We start from the raw sequence: 27162 nt of genomic DNA, 5'->3' as shown, positions 1-27162 counted from the left end.
TAGGTCAAAATACCAAGGATCCCTCAAGGTAGTGTCCAAATCCAAAGCAAGGGGCCACTCCTCAAGGAGGAGTATGAATCCATACAGAGTTTTGTTCCCAAAGATGAGTCTTCACTATTAGGATAAGATTTCCCAGGTTATGGAGCCTCCAGTCAACCCTGGGAAGAGACACTACTGAGTGCAGTAACCCCAGAAAAGGGGTAAGGGGCTTATGAAGCAGATGACAGGCACAAGAACTTACAGGGGTTGACTAGAGCCTGCTTTGGAGGTATGATACTTGAGGGACCATCTGGACTTGCAAACAGCCCCCAACTTGTAGTAGTGTGGCACACCATCATGCAGAAATCTTACCAGAGGAATTAACTGACCTCTGGTTTAAAGCTCTATGTCTTAAAAAACATGCTTTTCCCTGTCCCCTAGATGTAAATGATCATTTAACTCTTGCAGTACAGGGGCAGCCCACTGCAAGGGAGAATTTTTTAATTTCCCCAGAGTACTATTTGAATTGACTGTTAATGAAATATCTAAAGTTTAGCACACCATTCACCCACTTGGTGGTCTGCCTGGTAAAGAAGATTACTTGTGCATCTATGGTGGAAGAAGACCACAAAATAATTAATGCCCTCTCAAAGGGAAAAAGTTCCAAAACATTCTCAGGTGAAGCTAGACGCGTCGCCAGGCGATACTAGCAACCAGTGTGGCAGGCCAGACAGTGGACAGACACTCGGGGCTAATAACGATAAATCATCCACACGAGACTCTGGGCTTTTTGCGGGCACACTCGGGGCTATAGCCCCGGTCAGCCCCCCCTGCCGACGCCACTGGGTGAAGCCCATGAATTGTCAAGGTGTTTTCAGCTCTTGTAGAGGAAAGAGTCAAATAGTGAATGTTGCAAGCATTACTTTGCAGCTGTAGGAGCTCTAAAAGACCCAAGGTCTGGAACAACAGGATGATCCTCCAGGTGCAGGATAGTACACACGGCATCTATAAGGTCTGAAATAACTCCCCTGTAGCTGGTGCTAATGAAGGTTTCAGGCACTCAGATGTGACCAAGTCACTGTACGAAAGCAGTGGAAACATACTGGAGATCTGAAGATTCATGTGGTGCTTTAAGAGCAGGAGCAGCAAGGAGAGCTGAAGCTGATGCTAATGAGAGTTTCAGGCAGCCAGAGGTGACCAAGTCACTGTAAACGAGCTATGGAAACATTCTAGGTATCCAAAGATTCATGTGGCACTTTAAAAGCAAGGGCAGCAATGAGATGATTGCTTCCTGTAGGCTAAATGGTAGAGCGCAAAGCCCACAAACACAGCAGTCCACCTAACTGAGGATGTTAGCACTCAATTTATTAGCCTTAATTCAGCACAGTAAATTGGTGGTGAGGTAGCCTTAGTCCCTAAATGAGTCTTCAAAGACAAGGTCACACTTAGGGCTGTGCCACAGTGCTCCATGGTTAACTCACATAGTACACTCTGGAAAGCTTCACAATGCAAAAACCAGTGCCTGAAGTTCATATTCCAGGCTATCCCTACATGTCCAGTCCAGTAGGGTGTGGGTATGACTCCTAAAGCTAGTGCTGAGTGCTCTGGATAGCTGCTATGTAGAGACCAGCTCAAGCAGCAATGTAGCAAAGGATCATGACTGAAGTCAATCAGGAAAAAACACCTGCAGTGTAGCGTTAATCTTGACTGAAGTCACCATAGAAAAAATACCACAAAGTTAGAAGGCTAGCGCAGTGTCCTTGGTTTGTGACCCCTTGTGTTGTGTGGATTTTCTCCAGGTAAGCCAGTTTCCTACAGATGATGCCCAGGGAGAGGGCGAAACGCATCTAGCAAAGCAGAGTGTATGACGTCATATCTAGCCGGTTGAATGCACGCAGCGGGAAGCAGGAACCACCGCGCCGCAATTAGTTGATCGTTTTAATTTTAAATGTAAGTGGATATTTTTTTATGAATTAAGTTTGCTTGATATACTTCACCATGGCGGGCTTTATTTCTACATGTCACTGAGGAGGAGCTTGTCCAGCATTCACACTCAGCAGCCGTTCGATTACCAATCAGGATACAGTGCTTTGGACACAGGCTCTGGATGCAAGTTTATCCTGGGGAGGGCACGACAGCCCCACACAGTCTTTGGTGTTATACAGGCCATTACTCCATAGTGTTCTGGTGAGTAGGAAAGCTGAAGGGGAGCACAAGCACTATTTTGTGATTGGAGCACTGAAGCACTTTTCCGGCACCATTTGCACATAAGAACATTATATATTGATTTTGGAGGACAGTTATATTTATTTTCATTACGTTGGAAGACTGGATATCACTATATATGCACTGTTTGCACTGTGCACTTTATAATAATTTATGTCATTTGATGATTGTTCATTTATTTATATATTTTCTGAATTACATACACAGCAGCGCTGACACTCTTATACTTTTCACTTTAAAGGCACATTCACCTTAATTGTCAGCAGCTCCAGTTATTGCTGATTCACAATATTATGTAAATACACTACGTAACTCTTAAAGAGGTTGTAAACCCATATTACTTTTTTTTTTTTTTGCAACCTGTAAGAGAAAGACATAATGAGCTAGAATGCATCGCATACTAGCTCATTATGAAATACTTACCTTAGAACAAACCCCTGCCTTGCCGCCCGCTCACCTGTATGAAGGGCGACATGTCCAGTCGCCCGTCTTCCGGGATCGCGGCATCCGGCCATCTGATTGGCCGGAGCCGCGGTGACGTCACTCCCGCGCACGCACGCTGGAGCCGACAGTCACGGCACGGGACTCTGAAGAAACGGCACCAGCGGCCGTTCCTTCAGAGCGCATGCGCCAGTGACGTCACTGGCTGCATGTAAGGTAAATATCTCCTAAACGGTGCATGTTTAGGAGATATTTACAGTACCTATAGGTAAGCCTTATCATAGGCTTACCTATAGGTAAAAGTGTCAAGTTACTTCCTCTTTAAGCATGAGGAACTTCCTTGTTTCATATTATGTCTTAGGTTATCCTAATAAGGCCTAATAGATACCTTCTTCGACCTTATCCCCTAACTATTATTTTCCACGTGATTTTTTTTTCTAATTTTTAAAAAATTGTTGAATTAAAAAAAAGCTCACAATTAAAAAAAAAATTGATTTAATATGTAAATAACTTTACAATGCCTTGTACCTTGTATAGGGGTATAGTCATAAAAAACACCTTAACAGTAGTCAAATGAATATCCAGTTATAGTGATATGTACACTATATTGTCAAAAGTATTGGGACACCTGCCTTTACACGCACATGAACTTTAATGGCATCCCAGTCTTACTCCATAGGGTTCAATATTGAGTTGGCCCACCCTTTGCAGCTATAACAGCTTCAACTCTTTGGGGAAGGGTCCACAAGGTTTAGAAGTGTGTATTTGGGAATGTTTCAGCAAGGTTCATAAAGACATGGATGAGCGAGTTTGGGGTGGAGGAACTTGACTGGCCTGCACAAAGTCCCAACCTCAACCCGATAGAACACCTTTGGGATTAATTAAAGTGGAGACTGCGAGCCAGGCCTTCAATATTGAACCCTGCAGACTAATGGGCCATACACACTATAAGATTTTCTGAAGACTTTTTCCTTTAGACTTACCAAAACCATATAATATGAGGTCAAACCTAAACACTTTCAATTTGTATGCAATCTGGCAGGCCCTTGCACTACATAGAAAAGGTAAATCTGAAGGAAAAAGTTTTCAGAAAATCTTATAGTGTGTATGGCTCTTAAGACTAGGATGCCATTAAAGTTCATGTGCGTGTAAAGCCAGGCATCCCAATACTTTTGACAATATAGTGTATATTTATTAATGTAGGGCAAATATAGCCTACCTTTAGCCTCACAGTGAGAAAGCAGATAGGTTGTGTGGAATAATAATGCCCAAAGAGACAATTTTTGGCAAGATTTTATTTAGTTCTGAGTAAATCACATTGTAGTATAGAAAGTAAATAATAACGTAAGCTTAAAAAAGAGAAGTTAATATCCTCCACTCTGTGTTTCCACAGAAAATGTACACATTAGTAGAAAGTACTTTCTAAATATTTAAAGCATCCTTTCAGGGACCACATAACCTCAAAATCTTTAATGACATGACTGCATGAAACCAAAGTCCAGCCACAACATAAGCATAATGATAATGTCCGAATGAAAAGTAATCCAAAGTACTATGATTGCAATTGCATATCTCACCAAGAAGTAAACAGTAAAAATTACCTCATATATACGCATGAAAAACATTTGTTGACCACACTAAATAAGAGTTACATGTGATCTCTTACAACAAAATTCCAGCATTTTTCTTTTCAGACAAATGTGGAGACAAATAAGATGTGCCTTTTTGTAAATTGTTAGTGCATTGTAGTGGTTTAAAACATATCTTTAGTGTTAAGATGCCCGCAACCACCCCGCCCCCTTTTTTAAGCACCTTCCCTTCACTATGAGTCTACATTACACAGTTTTCTTCATTTAGCCAAACTGACTGAATGGAAAAAAAATGGAAATTCGAGGTGGATGGAAAAATTCTCCCCACTGTGTTTTTTATTTTAACAGCCAGGCTTCCCCACTACCATACTGCATTGATCAGAGCTTATTAAGTCTATTCAAGAAAATCGATTCATAGATCAATTTCTTATGAAAGAGAACGGCCATACATGGATCAGAATTCGGCTGGTTACATACATAATACTTTGCCAACACAGGATTTAAACAACAGCTAGTTTATCCATGATCATTAAGTGGCCTTCTTCACTCCCCATTTTATCAATTACCTACGAGGTTTAAACCAAATATATTACTTGGAGATACTTTAATAGCATGGAGGGAAACCAGGAAACTGTACTTATACCCTGGCATTGTATCCCCTTATTTACCTATTCACTCTACACTGGCCTTTCCATCGGGTAACTTTGATAAATTATTAATTCTTCGAGTAGATAGAAGGCTTAGAACTCTTTAAGACCTCCATGATTCCGACAATAAATTAGAACCTTTCTCAATTATTCAGGCTAAATGTGACCTTCCATTCAGCCATTTCCTTTAGTATACATAAATAAGGACTTTTACCAAAAATATGTTAAAGTGGTTCTAAAAGCATTCTATGCATTAAGGTAAAAAAAATGAATTTTTGTAAAATCTTACCGTAAAATTCCTTTCTCTGAGTCCTCTGACAGTCACCGCCCCTCATATAGTCTTCACCAATGGGTATTGACCTCTTATCCATAGGAGCAAGCTAGGCATAAGACGTGTTAAAATACAAAACAATTTTCATAGACACACCTATAGGGGCTGTCCCACTGGTCCAATACCCCCCTGCTATCAGCATTCCCAACTCAGTTTGTCTTCTGCCTATTTAGGAGTAAGATAGGCTTCCCTGTGCTGGGGCTACAGTCTCAGCCTTTCTTCTGTTTTATTACTTTATTTTATGCCAAGTGTTTTTTCTTTGCACTACTAGCTTTTGATTTGTACTGCGCTTAGTTAGTCGGATCTTTGGAAGACTACAGGTCAGAGAAAGGAACCTTATCTGAACCAAAAAGGTAAACTCTGGGTAACAAGAAAGCTCAACAGGAGCAACAAACCCAGGAAACAAAGCAAATCAAACAAAGGGGAAAACAACCCCAACAGACAGGGACAGGCAAACGCCATGTCCCCCTCAAGGCACGGCCGCGCACAGGACTTTGCGTCCAAAGGAGGCATCTGCCGATGCCAAAACGTCAAGTTTGTAAAATTTGGAAAAGGTGTGCATGGACGACCAAGTCGCCGCCTTGCACACCTGGGCCACCGAAGCTTGATGCCGGAAGGCCCAGGACGCACTCACTGCTCTGGTAAGGTGCGCTTTAACAGGGAAGGGGGGCACCCGTTCCCTAATAGAATAGGCCTGTACAATCGTCTGTCTGATCCATTTCAAAATGGTTGCCGCAGACGCAGCCATACCTTTCCGAGAGCCCTCGGGAAGGACAAAAAGGGAATCCGACTTCCTGAAGGATTCAGTAAACGACAGGTACACCCTGATCGCCCGGACTACATACAAGGAATGCAAGGCAAACTCCTTAGGATGCTTAGGATTCGCACATAGCGAAGGCAAGACAATATCCTCGTTAAAGTGAAACTCGGAAACCACCTTAGGAAGGAACGCTTGGTTAGGTCACAAGACCACCTTATCCCTATGAACAATCAGGTAAGGGAAGTAGCAAGACAGGGCCGCCAACTCCGACACTCTGCGGGCAGATGTGATCGCCACCAGAAAAGCAACCTTCCGTGACAGCACAGGCAGAGGAATCTCCCTGATGTTCTCAAAGGGAGGATGTTGCAAAACCGACAGGACCAAATTCAGGTCCCAAGGAGGTAAAGGCGCCCTCCGAGGAGGAGCCAAATGACGCACCCCTTGAATAAAGGTGCGTACCAAAGAGCCAAGGGGTGCTGGAAAAGGATTGCCAGTGCAGACAACTGACCCTTAATCGTGGTAAGTGCAAGACGCTGGTCCACACCAGATTGCAGGAAGGCCAACACCCTCGCCACCGAAAAGGAGCGAGGATGGACGCCCCTGGATTCACACCAGGCAAAATAAGCCTTCCAGGTACGGTAATAGATTTTACCGGACGAGGCCTTCCTAGCCTTGAGCAGGGTAGGAATGACCGCCGATGAGAGACCCCGATCTCTCAGGACCTGGCATTCAACAGCCACGCCATTAAAGCCAGCGACTGTAAAGCAGGATGGAAGATCGGCACCTGAGACAGTAGATCGTCTCGTAACGGGAGCCGCCATGGAGGTTCAACAACCAGTTGCATGATGTCCGCGTACCAAGACCGGCGCGGCCAGTGCGGGGCCACCAGAATCACCAACTTCGGTTTCCGAGACCAACCTGCGAAGGAACCTGGACAACAACTGAAGTGGGGGGAAGGCATAAATCAGACGATACTGATTCCAAGGTACCACCAGCGCATCCGAGGCTTCTGCCAGAGGATCGCGCGTTCTTGCCACGAACCTTACCACCTTGTTGTTTAGCCGGGATGCGAACAGATCCACATCCGGGGATCCCCATCGCGCACACAACATCTGAAACACCTCCGGGTGTAGGGACCATTCCCCCTAGTCCAGGGTCTGGCGGCTCAGGTAATCGGCCTGCCAATTCTCCACACCTGGAATGTGAACTGCGAAATCACTGGGACCTGCGTCTCGGCCCAAGACAGAATTTTGGTCACTTCCTGGGCCGCCCGGGCACTCCTGGTGCCCCCTTGGTGATTGATGTAAGCCACTGCAGTGGCGTTGTCTGTCTGCACCCGCACAGGGCGGCCCCGAAGATGATCCGACCAACGGAGCAAGCACAGTCTGATCGCTCGCAGTTCCAAGATGTTTATTGGCAGGGAGGATTCCTCCTCTGACCAAGTGCCCTGGGCAGACAGCATGCCCAGAACTCTACCCCAGCCCAACAGGCTGGCATCCGTGGTGACCACCGTCCACAACAACGGCCGGAAGGATTTTCCCTCCGTCAGAGCCGGAGACTGGAGCCACCACAGAAGATCCTCTTTGACTTGGTGGCTCAAAGAGATCCTCCTTTCCAAGGAATGAGGATGTATGTCCCACCTAGCCAGACTCTCCGCTTGCAGAGATCATGTCTGGAACTGTGCAAACGGTATCGCCTTAAAGGCCGACATCATCAATCCCAAGGACCGCATGCAGGTCCTGAGCGATGAGGATTCGGACCTCATTCTGTAGAGTCCGGAGCTTGTCCTCCGGCAGAAAGACTTTTGCTTGGGCGGAATCCAGGACCATCCCCAAGTAAGGGAGGGGAACAGAAGGGGACAAAGTCGACTTCTGAACGTTGATGGTCCACCCGAACTCCTGGAGCGTCTGAATCGTAGTTGACAGATCGCGTAACAGACACTGGCTGGCATTCGATCTTAACAGGAGATCATCCAGATATCCCAAGATCGCGATTCCCTGCGCCAGTAACAGGGCCAGAACAAGAGCCAACACTTTGGTAAACACCCTTGGAGCCGAAGCGAGACCGAAAGATTACGCCACAAACTGATAGTGTTCCTCCGCGATTGCGAATCGGAGGTATCTCTGATGACCCTCGAATATGGGGATGTGTAGATATGCATCCTTGAGATCGATGGAAGCCAGGAAATCACCCGGGCTCAGGGAGGCCACCACCGAGCGGAGGGATTCCATGCGGAATTTTTGAACCCGCATGAAGTGGTTCAGAGCTTTCAAGTCCAGAATCGGACGTACTTTGCCCTCCTTTCTGGGCACAGTGAACAGATTAGAGTAAAACCCCCGAAATCTGTCCTGAAGTAGCACCGGGATGATTACCCCCTGGGTGAGGAGATCCTGAACCGCCCGATGAAGATCTTGTAAACGATCTGGGGTAAAACGAAGATTTGAGGGAAAGAATCTGTCCACTGGACGCGAAAGGAATTCGATCTTGTAACCTGATCGAATGATTTCCTGAACCCATCTGTCCGGAATCCGGAGCAGCCAAGGTCCGAAAAAAACGCGGAGATGTCCCCCCACCCCTGGAATGGGTGAGGGCGTCCCTTCAGGTCGAGGCGGACTGGGCCGCCGCACCAGCGTGGGCGGCTTTTGACTTGCCCGCCCAAGGCTTCTTCTGGCCACCATGGCCTTTGAAGGATTTGCCCTTGTCCTGTGCCTTGAAGGCATGAAAGGACCCCTGATTTGGTTTAAAGGAAGGGCCCCGCTTACCGCGCAAAAACTTACCCTTGGGATTCTGGGGCAGCAGAGTGTTCTTGCCCCCAGTGACCCCTTTAACCAATTCGTCCAGGGAGTCCCCAAAAAGGCGATTCCCCGCATAAGGGATGTCAGACACCGTCTTTCTGGAAGTCTGGTCAACCAACCAGCTCTTCAGCCATACCAAACAACGGGTTAGCACCGCGACAGCAGACAGTCATGTGGCCAAAGGGGCCTCTTCCAAGGCCGCGTCACACGGGAACAGAACAGCCTGAATAATCTGGTCCACCATCTCCAAAGTAGCAGGAGGAGCGGAATCAGCCACAAGGGTGTGTCTGAGCACCTTGGCCCAATCTACCACAGCCTGAGACACCATGACTGAGGCGAAAATAGGCTTCATCAAGGAACCCGCCACCATATAGGAGTGGCGAGCAAGAGATGCCTATCCGTAGGGTCCCTAAACGCCGGAGAATCCTCCACAGGCATGAGTGGCCTTGTTCAACCTGGACACCGTGAGATCCACTTTAGGGGCCACGGACCAGCGCAAATCCGTAGGAGACGCAAATGGATAACAGAGCTGAAACCGTTTTGGTACCACAAAATTGCGCTTCAAATTGTGCCATTGTTCGTTCACCGTTTCGTGAAACTCAGGGGACAAGGAAAAACTTGTGCCGCCTTCTGGGTTCTACGGGTCCCAAAAGAAGGCCGCTTACCCGGCGGGTTGGGCTCATCCTCTAAATGTAGTGTATCCTTAACAGCGGTAATAAGCGCAGACATAGCAGCGCATTCTCTGGCCATCCCAGGGGGGAATCATCCCCCTCCTCATCCTCCGCCTCCCCTTCCGACTGAGAGGACTGAGACCCAGGGGTACACTGTCCATGGCAACCATATCAGATTCTGAATCAGAGGAGTGAGAAAGCCTAGGACTTTTTCTAGAAGCCCGTTCAGACATCAACAGATCCACTTTGGACACTAAAATCGCAAGTGCAGCAGTAATCGCGGATTATTCTTACCTGAATCTTCCACCAAAGCTGGGGGGAATTTACTGTCCTGGGCCCTTTAAATCGCGATAGCGGCGAAACCCACCGCAATACATCGCAATAAGGACTAGACTGAGGTACCCCACAGGAAGGAATAAAACTGGTAGCAAAGGAATATCCCCCGAAAAACAGCAGAAAAAGACCCCCGAAGTGTAGCTATACAGTTACCATGCTTGCTGAACGATCTGGCTGCATGAAGAGAGGAAGTGATGTCACACTGCTAGAGGATGAATAGAATTCGGGCTAAGGAAAAATGGTTGCCTATAGAATTCAATGGGAGGCTCCGGGAAAATGGCCGCCGAACACGTGTATAAAACACCTTGCCACACCAAAGATGGCGCCCGAAAGGGAGCGATACACTACATAGAAAATGGCTGCTGAAGTGCCCTTACTGAAGCCAGAGCAGTCGCCCATACACAAAATGGCGGCCCCGCGGTTTTACACCGCAGCGGCCCTCACATGCGTGCCTGCACCCCACAAAAAACACACACAACAGTGCAGGAGGGGATAGGGACCCCCACAAACCCCCACAGAGCATCCTGGACGCAATAGGGAGGGAATGCGAGCCCCAGACACATAGACATGAGGGGAATACACAGACTCTCAGCAGACTGTCATCCCCAGACAGAGGCCCCACACAGAATGTACTCACCGATCCATGATGGCGTGGGTGCCGCTCTGCGATGGGAAGCCTCCCACCCCAGGTGGTGGTGGTGCCGTCAGCCAAACAGGATTGTAGCAACGCACGGAAACCGCAGTTGAGGCATCCTAGCGAGGTGGCCACCTCGCGGGCTTTTGTCCCTGAGGACAGAGACAGGCCGTTTGCGAGGCCAGGGCGTACGCATAGCCTGCTAAATGCTCGATGGTGGGCTGGGATTCCGTAAGGCTCTAGTACAACCAGTCCGACTCCCAGCTCCGCAAACGCTGTAGTCTTCCGAAGATCCGACTAACTAAGCGCAGTACAAATAAAAAGCTAGTAGTGCAAAGAAAAAACACTTGGCATAAAATAAAGTAATAAAACATAAGAAAGGCTGAGACTGTAGCCCCAGCACAGGGAAGCCTATCTTACTCCTAACTAGGCAGAAGACAAACTGAGTTGGGAATGCTGATAGCAGGGGGGTATTGGACCAGTGGGACAGCCCCTACAGTGGGACAGCCCCTATATGCATCTATGCAAATTGTTTTGTATTTTAACACGTCTTATGCCTAGCTTGCTCCTATGGATAAGAGGTCAATACCCATTGCTGAAGACTATATGAGGGGCGGTGACTGTCAGAGGATGTAAGAGAAAACCTTCTGTGCTGCAGCTGTCCCCCAGATCCCCCCTTTGCTTAACTGAGCCCATTCGATCCAGCGATGTGCACGAGCGCAGGGGCTCCAGCCATGGTTTCTCTCCTCATTAGACAGATTAATGTGATCAATTGGCTCACGCTGCTGTCAATCAAATCCGGTAACATGGGAGGGGGAGGCGTGACCGAGTCCTGCTGTTTGTGTCAATGAATGCAGCAGCAGGACTCGGGAGCGAGCATGCATGGGTGCCCTCAGGGAAAGCAGCTTTGCGTGGGGGCACACGATAAGGAGGAGGGGCCTGAAGCACTAGCGGTGGACCCCAGAAGAAGAGGATTGGGGCTGCTCTGTGCAAAATCATTGTGCAGAACAGGTAATTATAGGCATGTTTGTTATTTTTTTTTTTTTTTTAAACTGAGCTTTTTAACCACTTTAGGTTTACACTTAACAAGTAGGGTTTCCTACTATGCTAGCATTATGTCTAACTCCTTTTGCTACAAAAAAAGTCTATTTTGTCTTTATATAACTCAATAGCATCAGATGTCTACAAATGGGCTTGAGATCTAAAGATGACAAGGGAGTAGATGGAAGAATTAATGTAAGGGGCTGAGCTTCTATCTGGAAAGTCACTCCAAAAAAATAAATTGGAGGGAGGTGCAATTAAAAATATTACCTAGGACCTTATATTTTTAAAATACCTATTCATCAACCTAGTCACATAAATTATCTCACTAAATGTCAAAAGTGCCACTCTAATGCATTTCATTTATATCACTTATTATGGGCATGTCCACAGATCCAGCTGGTGTGGTCACCATTAAGGTATTTGACCCAACAAACTGGACAAATACATTCCCTTTCCCTTTTCTGTGTCTTTTCCAACCTATTGCTTTTGCAGAAAGGGTGACTCATCCCTTAAATCGATTTGAACATCTTGTTTTCTTGGTAACTAAAAAATTATTATTAACAAATTGGACTACTCCGTTCTACCCTACCCTGGTAGATATATCGCAAAAATTGTGTCAATGTATGCTTTTTGAAAAAATGGAGGCTAGCGAGCATCAGGAGTGTCTTACAAAGAAGTTTTTTGAAACTTAATCCCTATGTTTGCTTAACATTCTGACATTTATCCAACTTACATAACTCATTTTGCGGTTTAGATATTCTAGATGGTATAACATTGAAAAACTAAGGGCTCTTTGGGCTTTTTAGAATTTTTCTGGTTTTCTGATTAAAGCAGAACTTTACTCATAACAGCTTGATAACAAACAATGTCCTTTAGCAAGAAACATACAGTATATTTCACATTAATAATTATGCAACCAAAGTTAGTGTGTGCTGTAAATTGCCTCTTGCATTGCTCCTGTTGTTTCTTGCCACAGGCTGCCATTTTGCTGGAGCCAAGAACCCCTGAGCAGGTAGTCTAGTGGCTCCGATATTTGGCACAATGCCAAAAATGGAGAGCAACTAAGTATGTGTAGAGCAGGGTGAGACTGTGTATTACTGGATTTTAATCAGTATAGACATTTATTTTTAATGTTTTATATAGCTATACCTGCAAAAGGGGCCAGCTTTAATTTTATGACTAAAGTTCAACTTAAAAGTAGATTTTTCTTTCTATGTATGAGGTCAGTTTGAATTGGAATATTTGCCCTAGCTATACTTCACATGGCAGAAGACTAATATTAGTAATATTTAGCTAGTATTATTATTAGATACTTGTGTTTTGTTCATGAGATGAAGAGTCCTACTAATGTTTGTAATTTTTGTAAACTATATTTGTTTTTTCTTGTTTGTTGGTTTTGTTTTTTGTACCTTATTTGTGTTGTAAATATATTGCCATGTACTGTTATTTTTGTAATAGGTCTTGTATTATTTGAAAGTTTGCAAATAAAAAAAATATAATATTCGCCTCCTGTCCCGCTCCAACCCTTCTATGTGCGGTATCATTTCGGAGGGCACCCATCATAAGCTCAGCTTATTTGCAGATGACCTGATTTTCTATGGTATTGAACCACATACTTTTATGAAGCTAACTATACCTCACTGCTGCAGAAGCTTGGCTCCCTCTTACATGAGTGAAATACCCTATCTCATGGCTCAGGAGAGCAGGAAGGTATGTCATCTTGATGGCGACCACTCTCCCATGCGTATCGTCACAATCACGTGACATACATACTCGGGGATGAGGAATCGGGTGACAGATGACTGTGTTTGTGGAACATATGAGAGCATACGGGAGCTGCTGCCCCATTGGATGATTTTTTTAACCACTTAAGCCCCGGAGGATTTGGCTGCTAAAGGACCAGGGGTTTTTTTGCGATTTTTTACTGCGTGACTTTAACGGACAATTGCGCGGTCGTGCGACGCTGTACCTAAACGAATTTGACGTCCTTTTTTTCCCACAAACAGAGCTTTCTTTTGGTGGTATTTGATCACCTGTGCGATTTTTTGATCACGCGCTATAAACAAAAAAAGAGCGTAAATTTTGCAAAAATAACAATATTTTTCACATTTTTTTATATGAAATTCCCCAAAAAAAAAAGTAAAAATCAAAATTTTTTAACATTTTTCGGCCAATTTGTTTTATGCTACCTATGTTTGGTAAAAAAAATCGCAAAAAGCGTATTTTGATTGGTTTGCGCAAAAGTTATCGCGTTTACTAACAAAGAGAAAGATTTTTGTCATTTTTGGTGTTTTTTTTTTAACGCGTAATGGCGGCGATCTGCGATTTTTTTTTCGGTACTGCGACATTGCGGCGGACAGATCGGACCCTTGACTGACATTTTTGACACTTTTGGGGTTACCAGTGACATTACTGCAGTAATCAGTGCTATACATATGCACTGTTACTGCAAAAATGACACTGGCAGGGAAGGGGTTAACTTTATTGGACAGGGAGGGGTTAAGTGTGTCCTAGGGGCGTGCTTTCTACTGTGTAGGGACATTGCTATTGGTGTAAAAGCAAAGATCAACCGTTCTACATAGTAGAACGGTCAGATCTTTACTTTTACACAGGGAGAACTGACAGGCAGCTTGTTTACACAAGCTGCTCTGTCTTTCTCCCTTCACAGGAGCGATCGCAGTGTGACTGGCGGACATCGAGTCCGCCGGTCACACGCACTGACTTGCCTGTGAACGAGCCGCGGCGGGCGCGCGCCTCGGCGGGCGCGCGCCCGCCCGCTATAGGCTCGCAAGTCAGTGACAGGCGAGTGACGTACCGATACGTCACTCTGCCTGGCCGGGGCTGACCGCCGCAGTATATAGTCGTGCGGCGGTCGGCAACCGGTTAAAGCGCACTGTCTCAAGTTTTAATGTAAGTAGATATTATGCAATATATGTATATACTATACTATGGGAGTGTATTTTTTATACTGAGGGGTTGTGGAGGAAAGGAAGTCCAGACAAAGCCAGCTCAGTGAGGAGAGAGGAGAGTGAAAAGAGATTCAACAGCTCAGGAGCCTGGAATTAACCCTAGCAGGGGAAACTGATTTTGGACATGGAAACAGGTCTAAACTGGAGGTGAGCGCAGTGGTGAAAGGTGGTGGGTGTCACTGCACAATTGTATTAACTGAAATCCACAAGGGTGAAGGTGGAAAAACTGCGGAATATGAGAAGCACATATAAAGTGAAAAATATTTGAAAGAATTTCTACTAAATTCTAATACTACTACTAATTGAGTTATAGTTATTTGGGACTGTCACATTTGTTTTATTTTATTGTACACAAGAAAGCTTGTCACTGAATAATGATAGCAGTTTTGTGGTTTGAAAGTAAGCTTTTGGTTTAAAAACATTAATTGGATTGCACACAGATAGGCGCAGCCAACATTTTTGATATTATTTAGTTTGCAGTTGTGGGAACACAATTATTTGGTTGCAGCCATCAGACACAGGGTAAAAGTGAGAGACACATCAGGTTAGGGAGTGTGGGATAATACACACCTGTTTTATTACTTTTGTACACTCTCAGACTTACTCTTAAAGTCTGGGACGTGGTAACATTATCCACTAACCTTATCTCCCCACATTAACCCCTGATAGATTTCACTTTCAACCCTGCCTTTCCCCTAGGCCTCTCCACACCTCGGGCATACCAAGAGTGGATCTCTAAAAACGCAACACAAGTGTGGAACCTTATGATGGTGTGAAATCTTTTACCCAACTACAACTTCAGATCAAAAATTTCCTGCAAACAAACATGCACTGCCCCATAGGTCCCAGGATGCTTAAATCCTTTGAAACTAAGTATGCCCCACACCCTTGGCATGATTTTGTTTCTCTATGTGCAACGCTTACCTGCCTATTCTCAAAAATGGACATCTGGCCTGGGAATTGACTTGGAGGTCCAGGATTGGAAACAAATGTGGGAGTCTACTAAATCTTGCACCATCAATGTTTTAGCCGTAGAGACAAATTATAAAACGGCCCCCCTCTAACCCACTATAACCCGTTTTGCTCACCTTCTTGCTTCCTGCTTCTGTAACTGTGGACAGACAGGCACATTCTTCCATGTGTGGTGAACATGTCCTGTTGTCAGCCAATTCTGGATTGGCATCTACCAAATTTTCCCTAAACTCTCTGATGTCTGTGTGCCTTTTACTGCTAAATATGCCCTCCATAATCTTAAGCTCCCATGGTTAAGTAAGAATGCCTTTAAGCTACTGCTGTATATCCTTCCTGCTGCAAAACAAATGATTGCTAGAGCATAGCTAACACCCACTCTATCTATAGGTGATACCAAGTCCAGAGTCAACTCTAAACTTAACTTCAACTGAAGCTCTTGGATAAAGTCAAATCCTTTTTGGGCTATCTGAGGCCTATGGGGTTTGAACAAGACCTGCTAATATCACAATGAAACCCACGGATCTAATGGATCTACTTGAAAAAAGTTCCCCTTCCCTTACCTCATCCATTTCAGCCTCCCCACCCTCACCTTTTTTTTTCTCTCAACCCCTCCACCATCCGCCGGTTGCACGGTTACAGTTATTGTCATTAACAATGCACTGTTCATACCATAATAACACCATGGTATCTGTCTGTTTTCTATGTTCAACCTCTGTACCTAGTCGAAATGTTAATATATTTATATTGCCTGTGACTTTGTTTCTTTTCACCCTCAATTTTTCATTGTTTATACAATTGTAACACCCTGTAACACCTGCTGAACTGGATGAATTTTGATCCATATATGGCCAGCTTAAAAGTATACAGTACATACCTTTTTCTTGTGGGTATTTTGACCAATCCAGTGACATCAATGATCCTTCCACTTTTCCTTTGGCATTCTGCACTGAGCATTGTGACCGACATTCAGAACTGATAGTACCATGAGTCCAAGCCAGTATGATGATTTACCACCAGGGTTGTATTTATGAAGTTGGCTGTCATTCAACCCAGATTAGGAGTGGACATTCTGTGGGGGATAGCGCTGGACTAAAGTTGTGTATTTATGAAAAAGTTGTTTTTTTATTTGTACGGGAGCTGGGCTTTTTTTTTATTTATTTTTTACTTTTTCTATGTTAATGGAAATGTCTAATAGGTGATAGTCTATGTGCTAAAAAATACATTTACTGTGCCAATACGATGAAGAGGAGTATGATGAAGATGGAAGTAATCCCCAACTAACCCCAGGAGCTGCTGTAGTTTTCTGTGTTTAATATGCCCTCTTACCACACCAAGGGAATGAGGAGCAGTCTCGCAGGACCCTTTAGACAAACTTTTCAAACTTAATTTGGGCTTTCTCCCTCTCCGATGAAGAGGGGGATCTTCAAGGACTGGACTTCCCCTCACATATTTCTCACATATTTTATTATGGTACTCCATTAGCCTCCCTGCCAAAATTGTCAACTACAGGCCCGTAAATATATCATCTCACCTGGCTTTGGGTGCAGCAGTGCTATTACCCTACCCTCACTGAACTCTCATTTTTTTCTTATAGAGAATCTTACAGGGAAATATTTAGGTATGTGAATACTGATTGGTCGCTATGAACACAGCTTACTTTTGCTCTAGTTCCTAACTCTAGTGTTGTGTAGATTACCTAAAACCAAGTTATCTTGCATTATGGCTTATGGACAACTAGTGAGCACTACAAGAGACAGACCTGAGAGTTGGGTTATATCCTGACCCCTTTCCGGCAATAGGGGGAAAGGCAAGACATTTTTCCCTGTTCCTTTAACTTGACTCCTCTTTTCTTCCTTCTTCACACATGTTGTATACACAAAGTATATAAATATATACATTTAGAATAGCAAAATATAAATTAACATTTTTTCCCAAATTCCTTCTTACCGTAAAGTCCTAATGTCCCATAACTTTAGGCTATCACCAATGGCAATGGTCGCAAAGAGATTATAGGCTTCAGTAGGCTGGGCACTAAAAGCAGAACCCTACGTTAAAAAAGAAAACAAATTACAAATACGCAAAACAATACAGTAAAGCTAACAAGACACATTTTATTTTGTTAATATAGGACTCATCATCAGGTAATGAAAAGCCTGTTATGAGAAAAATATAGAGACTACTATTGCTGACTTATTGAAAATGAAAGTTGCTGGGCTATTCAATGACCTGTATGTAAAGTACAGAGGAAAAAAGTAATTCCTTATTTGCAAACTTGTCCCAATCAGTGGCTCAACATAATAAAGCATGTGGGTAGGTATGACTGCAGAGCAACCATCACGTGAAGGGAGGGTCAGTGATGGCATCCTCCATGTTTCTCTTACAACAGCTCATTTTAAAGCCTAACTCCATTAATATTATCACTTTAGATAGTTTATCTGGGCCAAGTTGACCCAAACAAGCAATTTCCTTTACTAATCAATGCAGTGACTGTCAGCATTGTATAACCCGTATGTGGCATCATCTACATACAGTATACAGCGCTGTGTTCCTGCAGCAGGATGGAGGCTTCCATCCCTTTCTTGGAACAAAATCATGATTTATTGGAAGTTTTGTATTTTATGAATCAATACAAGGTTTTTTGATTGGCCAAGGTGGAGAGATGGGTATATGATCTCCACATAACCCCAGCACAGGAAGCCTAGTATTTATTCAAAAAAATACAAGACTTCCTGTAATTGGCTGAGCAGCACTCACTTGATTCTTTTAGGAGTGGAATGGAAAGTCCTTTTGTACTGCTGCCCGAACACAGCTCTTTGTACTGTACTTAGCTGATGCTATATAGAGTTTAACAGCAACAACATCATGCTATACACATCTATTCCCCATCACATAGGACTCAGAGTGGTCTCCGAATTCCTCATGGGAGATCCTACATTGAATCCACAACAGATACAGTTAATAATTGATGCCACCGAGTTATGTCTAAATCATAATTATTTTAAATTCGCCGGTGAATTTTATTTACAGGTTAAGGGTACAGCCATGGGGGCAAAGTTTGCCCCCAGCTATGCCAATTTAACAATGGGTTTCTGGGAGGCCAACAACATCTGGCATAAAAATCCCTATATTTCCCATATTATTTTTTATGGGCGGTATATAGAGGACATTATAGTCATCTAGGATGGCCCAGAACCCATTTTCCAAAAATGTGTCAATCATTGCAATAAGAATACATTTGGTCTCACTTTCTCTTCAGTACATGATCCTGTCCAACTTGCTTTTCTTGATCTTATGCTGTACCATGAAAATGGCACCATCCAAGCTTAAAATTACACAAAACCCACAGCTGATAATTAATTTTTGCATTTTAGTAAATGTCACCACCCCAGATGGATTCAAAATATTCCAAAAATCCAATATTGCAGGTTGCAGAGGATTCACACAAAAGGGAAAGACTATATGGAACAAAATGCACTGCTAAAACAAAAATTTACAAAACTTTACAGAAAAAAAATTCCCAGAAACTCTTTTGAACAAGGCTTATACTACTTATCTAGCAAGTCCAAAACAGACAAAAAGAAGAACACAGGACAACCCAGACAGTGCACCCCGGTTTGTAACACAGTTTCATGCCAAATTCAAGCAGATGGAAAAAGTGTTGACCAAGCATTGGCCAATACTTATGATGGACCCGCATCTTAAAGATTTATTACCATCCAAACCCAAAGTAGCTTATAGGAAAGCCAGAAATATCAAAAGCCTAGTGGCCCCCAGCAAATTAAAATGTATACCAGGACCGAACGATACTAGACCATGTCTCATCCCTCTTATAGGCATTTACCAGTGTCGAAAAGCACTTTGGCTAACATGCAAACATGTTACCCACGGACAGAAAGAATTCAAGGTCAAAGATTGTACTTATCCCATTAAGAACTTTTTTAATTGCTCCACGAAGTTTGTGGTTTATTGTCTTTCTTGCCCCTGTGGCTCACACTATGTGGGTCGGACAATCCGTACCTTGAGGAAAAGATTTGGGGAACACCAACGCTTTGTAGAGGGTGGCAATGATAAGCATAGCGTTCCCCCGACATTTTTTACAACATCACCAAAAATCTTCTTTGGGCCTCAAGGTTTGGATCATTGAATCCATCCCCAACACCTTCCCAACAGCAGAACGCTTCAAATGCCTCTGCCAGAAAGAAACGTACTGGATATACTCCCTGGATACTTTGGTACCCGGGGGGCTGAACGAGGAAATTGAAACCAACACATTAATATAACTGCTTATATTACAATCATATCAATATCTTTATTCATCTTGACATCTAGAGCTAATCGTCAGGCTTCCACCTAAAATATCCCACTCACTAACATAGTGGTTCATCCGAGATGTCATTGGTTTTTTGTATCTTTAGCAGTATACAAGTGTAAATATACATACACATTTATTTTTCAATATATTTTTCCATTAATTTTATTCTATTTATTTTTTTTTCTATAATTGTTTTTTATTTTATATCCCTTATTTTTAATTTTTATTTTCATTTTTATTTTTAGTTTAAGTTTTAGGTTCAGTTATCTTTGTTTTTATCTTCACACAATATCGTTCAAAACTATACATATATTGTTTATAAGTACCCATAATCTCTTCATATAATCCCTTAAATTGCATCATAAGTGATATACATTACAAATGTATTCTTCTACCTTTGCAAGCATACACATTAATTTATATCTCTTAACATCGTTTAATATTTTCTTATAAATACTCTATAGACTATTTTATAATTTTATTCCTTTATAGATGCTTTTAATCCCATTGTATAATCAAGATGTGCCAGTCTAGTTTTATATCGATTGTTGTAAGCTTTGAGAGTTAGGACCCAGGAGACACAGCTCCAGTCCTTCATCAAGGGCATGCAGAAAGGTGAGGTTGCCACATTTTAGCAGGAATTGTTGGGCTCTTGCCCCTAAACAAATTTTTCAAGAAATTAAACAGCTTACACATGAACAAAAAAAGAGTGCATACTTATATTGTGGTAAGCTACAACATTTGTTTTAAAGTTTCAGACACCCTTTAATTTGACATTGGCCTTTCTGAATCCCTGTACAATAGAGCCTAGATTGGGGGTGGCAGAAGCAGCATGGGGAGTCAGTCAGCTGTACTGAAGTGCTCATTTGTTAGCAAGCTATGTGCTGAAAGGCGAAAAGGATTGCTGCTTCTCCTTGCTGCTTCTCCTTTCATATTTTCATATTTACTTTCGCCCAAAAATGTTTTTGCGCTTCTTCTAAATTTCTATTCTGCATTCATATTTCTATTCTACATTCATAGTTTCCTGTATTTTCCTGTACATCCAATTTACAATCTACTTACACTAGGTTTAATCTTTTGGATCTCTTTACATAGGAATATATTCATTTTAGAATATGACACTTTTTTCACATGTGCTAGCCTTTGTTAATTCCCGTCATTGTGTCTGTTGGTAAAGCTTCCAAAAAACATACAATGTGCAGTAAAGAGCACTTTCAGGTTGGAATATACTCATAATAAGCTCTAATGGAATCCACTTTAACAAAATGATTTATAAGTTCCATTAATAGTTTTTTTGACTAAGGAAAAACAAGCTTGACGTTTCTTTCAAAACCACAGCAGGCTGTATGCCTCCACTTTAGCCCCAAGAGATTCCATGTGTCCACAGCTTTGACAGAATCCAGTGCTTACCTAGGCCAAAATCACTCAGCTGACTGAGCAAAAGAATGGAACACCAGTAGCTGAATGACTGTACACGTGTTGTAAGCGATACATGAGCATCTCAACACACTAAGTATTTTACCAGATCACGTTTTACTTAAAAATATGCTTACATATTCTAAGAACTGTTGAAAAGACAAAAATCCATAAAAAATTTGAACTCCAAACAGACGTAGACATTATGTTCTTTTTATATACAATATTTCATTAAAATGACTTTAAATTAGGAGCAGTTTGTCATAACAAAGACAGATCAAGTAACTGAACAAGCAAAAGTGCATTATTATAAAGTTGGTTTCTAAAATCATAACAATGTGATTATATATCTGTACTGTATATACAGTTAGGTCTATATATATTTGGACACAGGCAAAAATTTTTTTTTTCAGGTATTTACCAAAGCATATTCAAGCTATAGTTATTAAATTGATATGGGCTGAAAGTGCACACTCTCAGGTTTAATTTGAGGGTATGTACATCCAAATTTGAGGAAGGATTTAGAAATTACAGCTCTTAAAGCAGAGTTCCACCCAAAAGTGGAACTTCCGCTTTAGGTAGTCCTAACCCCCTGACATGCCACATTTGGCATGTCATTTTTTTTTGGGGGTGGTGAGTGCTTACCTAGTTTTGACAGGTACCAGCTCCCACTTCCGCTCAGAGCGCCGCGGCGCCCTGAGCGGAGGTTCTCCTCTCCCCCTGCCTCCCTGCAATCTTCTGGGACATGTCAGAGGTCCCAGAAGATTGCCGGCCAATCAAGACGCACAGCGCAACTCGCGCATGCGCAGTGCGTTCCCGGCTGTGAAGCCGCAAGCTGTCACAGCCAGGTGCCCACACCAGTAATGCAGGCGGCAAAATCGCTGGACCATGGGACAGGTGAGTGTGTGTTTATTTAAAGTCAGCAGTTACACTTTTTGTAGCTGCTGACTTTTAATAAACACAGAAAAGGCTGGAACTCCGCTTTAAGAATAGCCATCCCCCTTTTTAAGGGACCAAACATAATTGGGGAATTGAATCAAAAACTGTTTCATGGTCAGGGGTGAGTAACTCTTTCGTTATGTCTTCATCAATTAAGCAGGTAAAAGGTCTGGAGTTGATTCTAAGTGTGATATTTGCATTTGTGATTTATTGCTGTGAACCTACATCATGCATTCAAAGTAGCTGTCGATATATTGTAAGGCTTCAAGAGAATTCCAGTGGCAACCTGTGAAGCTCTGGTAAACTCCATGGCCAAAAGGTTTAAGGCAGTTCTGGAAAATAATGATGTCCACACAAAATATTGACACTTTGGGCCCAATTTGGACATTTCCACTTAGGGGTGTACTCACTTTTGTTGCCAGCGGTTTGGACATGAATGGCTGTGTGTTGAGTAATTTTGAGGGGACAGCAAATTTTCACTGTTATACAAGCTATATGCTCACTACTTTACATTGCAGCAAAGTGTAATTTCTTCAGTGTTGTCACGTGAAAAGGTATAATAAAATATTTATAACATGTAAGGGGTGTACTCACTTTTGTGAGATACAGTTTTTATATATATATATATATATATATATATATATATATATATTTGTAAATATTTTATTACTCTGTCCTCACCTGGTTGCCACCACCCACGCTTGACACAATCTGAACCAATTAAGTTTATCTTGGTCTCATCAGACCACAGGACATGGTTCAAGTAATCCATGTCCTTAGTCTGCTTGTCTTCAGCAAACTGTTTGCAGGATTTTTTGTGTATTATCTTGCGAAGAGGCTTCCTTCTGGGATGACAGCCATGCAGACCAATTTGATGCAGTGTGTGTCGTATGGTCTGAGCACTGACAGGCTGACCCCCTACCCCTTCAACTTCTGTAGCAGGGCTGGCAGCACTCATACGTCTATTTCCCAAAGACAACCTCTGGATATGACGCTGAGCATGTGCACTTGAATCCTTTGTATGACCATTGCGATGCCTGTTCTGAGTGGAACCTGTCCTGTTAAACCGCTGGCCACCATGCTGCAGGTCAGTTTCAGGGTTTTGGAAATCTTCTTAAAGCCTAGGCTATCCTTACAAAGAGCAACAATTCTTTTTTTCAGATCCTTAGAGAGTTCTCAGCCATGAGGTGCCATGTTGAACTTCAAGTGATCAGTATGAGAGAGAGAGAGTGATAACACCAAATTTAATACAGCTGCTCCCCAATTTGTACATTTTCACTTAGGGGTGTACTCACTTTTGTTGCCAGCAGTTTAGACATTAATGGCTGTGTGTTGAGTTATTTTGAGGGGGACACCAAATTTTCACTGTTATACAAGCTGTACACTCACTACTTTACATTGTAGCAAAGTGTCATCTCTTCATTGTTTTCACATGAAAATACATAATATAAGATTTACAAAAATGTGAGGGGGTACTCACTTTTGTGAGATACTGTAAATGCTGTCAGCAGCATTTTAAAACCCCAGTTCTAAAAATATATGACACTGTGTGAAATCTACATAAAAACAAAATGCAATGATTTGCAACTCTCATGAACCCATATTTTTACTCAGAATAGAAAACATATGAAATGTTAAAAATGGAAAAAATAAAAATTGAACAAAATAAGATCACTTTGATGGCAGCAACATGTCTCAAAAAAGTTGGGACACGGTCAAGTTTACTACAGTGTAGCATCCCATCTTCTTTTAGGAACACTCTGTAAATGTCTGGGAACTGAGGAGACCAGTTGCTGAGGTTTTGGGAGAGGAATGTTGTCCCATTCTTGACTGATATTGGGTTCTAACTGATTAACTGTCTTTGGTCTTCTTTGTCGCATTTTAAGTTTGAAGATGTGCCAAATATTTTCAATTGGTGAAAGGTCTGGACTGCAAGCAGGCCAGTTAAGCACCCTGACTCTACTACTATAAAGCCATTCTTTTGTCATAGATGCAGTATGTGGTTTAGCATAGTCCTGCTGAAATATGCAAGGCCTTCCCTGAAAAAGACATCATTTGGATGGGAGATTATGCAGCTCTAAAACCTAGATATATCTTTCAGCATTGATGGTGCCTTTCCAGATATGCAATCAGAGGTGCAGGTTTTTGAACTGAGAGCTGATAAAAAGACAGGAGGTCTCTCCCCTCTTTAGTCCTGAGACACAGCACCCATGGATGCCAAATAGGATGTCAAATTGATTGATTAGTCTGAACAAAGAACAGTTTTCCACTTTGCAACAGACCATTTAAAATAAGCTTTGGCCCATATAAGATGGCAGAATTTCTGGATCATGTTCAGATATAGTGTCTTCTTTGCCTAAGAGCTTTAACTTTCATTTTTGGATGGCACAGCGAACTTTGTTCACAGACAGATTTTTGGAAGTATTCCTGAGCCCATGCAGAAATATGCATCACAGAATCATACCTGTTTTTAATGCAGTGCCATCTGAGGGCCTGAAGATCACAGGGGCCTTGTCCCTTGCGCACAGAGATTTCTCCAGATTCTTGGAATCTTTTAATGATAATACATACTGCAGATGATGATATATTTAAAGTCTTTAGAAATATATGTTGAGAAACTTTATTCTGAAATTGCTTAAAAAATTTTAAACACATCATTTCACAGACTGGTAAAACTCTGCCCAGCTTTACTTATGGGACATTGTGACTACCCAAGATGCTCTTTTTACACCCAATCATGTAGACATACACAGCTTGGTTCAAGCATGTCTGTCTAAAGCAAGATGCTATTTTTATACCCAATCATGTAGACATACACAGCTTGGTTCAAGCATGTCTGCCTCTAAAGCAAAATGCTATTTTTATACCCAATCATGTAGACATACACAGCTTGGTTCAAGCATGTCTGCCTCTATAGCAAGTGGCTTGTTTTGGGTGCAGACACTGAAGAGGAAGAGCCAAGATTGCTGGGGGGGGGGGGGGGTGGACCCCAGAATAAGAGGTTCCGGGCTGCTCTGTGCCATAACATTGGACAAAGTAGGTGAGTATAACATCTTCATTATTGTAATAGAAAATATTGCCTTTAGAAACACGCTTTAATGCTTTGGGATGCCTTACACCTGTTTGTGAAGCTGCAGGGCAGTAGGCTATATGCTATTAAAAATGGCTTGTAAATAAACAGGCTAGGGTTCCTGGGTGACGTCATGGCCATGTTTAGTCAGTGATTTCCCTCAGATCCCTACTGATGTGTTTGTATTCCACCAACACCCAGGATCTGTCATTTGCAGTGGAAGTAGTGTTGAGTCAACATTCACAGGCTTTTCTCATCTTGATTACATAGATATACATTGCTTAAATACGTAATTGACATTGGATTTACATTAAGAAACATTTTTTAATATCTTTTTCAATAAAGGACGTTTCCACAATGTGTTTGCTTTTATTTCATTTTTTTGGTTAATAAGTAAACATGACTTATACACATGGGGGAGAAAGAATATCTGGGGGTTCTATTATTCTAAAGGGGGTGACCAGATTAAAAAGCCCCCCGGAAAAAAAAACAACCCCACATCCTTTTTATGGGACAGGATGTACAAATGAGACCCTTTTTCCCATCAACCATCAAACTTAAAGTTAATATTAATAATAACAAACTTAAAGCCACTTATGCCAGCAGGGGAATACCCAATAAATGTGAGGTGTGGGGTGGTTGGACAAAGAGTACCTCTACAGTGTCTGACTAAATTGGGTGTATTTAAAAGGCCCTTAATAGCCTTCATGTTATACATTGTTTTGGCTGGTCAATGATATTTATGGGGCTATGTACATGACATATACATTACCCTAGCACTGTGAATATGAACATAAACGTGCCCTGGTGCCGACTCTTTGGTGTGGTGGCCCGATAGAAGGACACTGATATTAGGAGACAGAATCATAGAGTACTTTTTTGTCACCTTAAACCTGAAAAAGATGTGAAGGTTGCATGGTTCCTATATACACATATTAACCACTGAGCTATACCGTATGCCGAAGCTTCGTTTGTTGTTTGCTAATTGTCACCTGATGTTCAGGCTGCCTTACTGTTTATGTGGTCTTTTGCTTTTGTACTGTTTTAAAAAAACATCAATAAAAATAATAATAAAAAAAAAAAGTTACTTCTTGCCTCCATTTGCCAACAGAGAGGGCATTATCACTGTGCCAATGCCCCCTTCTGACTTGTGGCTAATTTATTTTAAAGATGTGTTCCTTCGAAGTCTACCCAGCCAGTTAAATATAAATTCTGTACTTCCAACTGCCAGAAAAGAGGGGTTATAACAGCAAACATTTTTTTCAATATTTCCTTTTTCCTTAGTATGTACTGGCAATTAACTTTTTATTATTTCTACATTATCCTGAGGAGGTCCACCACTATTGCGGGGGTTAACAAAATCTCCACTAATGTAAAAAAAAAAAAAGAAATGCACACAAAACAATTGCCAACCACATATGGCTTTAATGTGAATAAAAAGTGCAAATTACATTAAAGTATTTGTAGTCTTATTTTTTTTTCAATAAAAATAACAAACATGTTATACTTACCTGTTGCAGTTGATTTTCACAGAGCAGCCGGGATCCTCCACTTCTCAGGTCCGTCTTCTGTGCTCCTGCCCCCCCCCCCCTCCTGGTGAGTGCCCACACAGCAAGCAGCTTGCCATAGGGGCACCCCAGCCAAGTCACAGCTTCTTGTGTCAATGCAGACACAGAGCTGCAGCCCGGCCCCGCCCCTCTCCTGATTGGTTAACTGACTTTGGTGTGTATCAGCCAATCAGGAGAAGAGTTTTGGACGGCTGAGACACTTGTGGACATTACTGGACAGAGATGGGGCTAAGGTAAGTATTAGGGGCGCTGTTGCACACAAAAGCCTTTTTATCTTAATGCATAGAATGCATTAAGATTAAAAACCTTCTGACTTTACAACTGCTTTAACCACTTCCCGACCACCCCATGCAGATTTACTATGGCAGGGCGGCTCGGCTGCACATTATCACGTAGATCTATGTGATTATGTGCACGAGGTTTTTGCGGCGAGCGCGTGCCACCGGAGTCGCGCTCCCACTGT

General features: G+C 42.6%; 1 protein-coding gene across 1 annotated transcript in view; it reads right to left on the bottom strand.

The window, feature by feature from the left end:
- The window catches only part of WDR27 (WD repeat domain 27), a 522635-nt gene that overhangs the window by 243095 nt on the left and 252378 nt on the right, over positions 1-27162 (bottom strand). Inside the window, exon 21 of the mRNA XM_082251222.1 lies at positions 17342-17439. Coding sequence (XP_082107348.1) covers positions 17342-17439 — 98 coding nt within the window. The remainder of the gene's footprint in view (positions 1-17341; positions 17440-27162) is intronic.

This window comes from Pelophylax lessonae (genome assembly GCF_965119305.1).
Source record: "Pelophylax lessonae genome assembly, chromosome: 3".
NCBI lineage: Eukaryota > Metazoa > Chordata > Amphibia > Anura > Ranidae > Pelophylax > Pelophylax lessonae.
The sequence above is the reverse complement of the archived record's forward strand: the minus strand, read 5'-3'. Positions and strand labels throughout refer to the sequence as shown.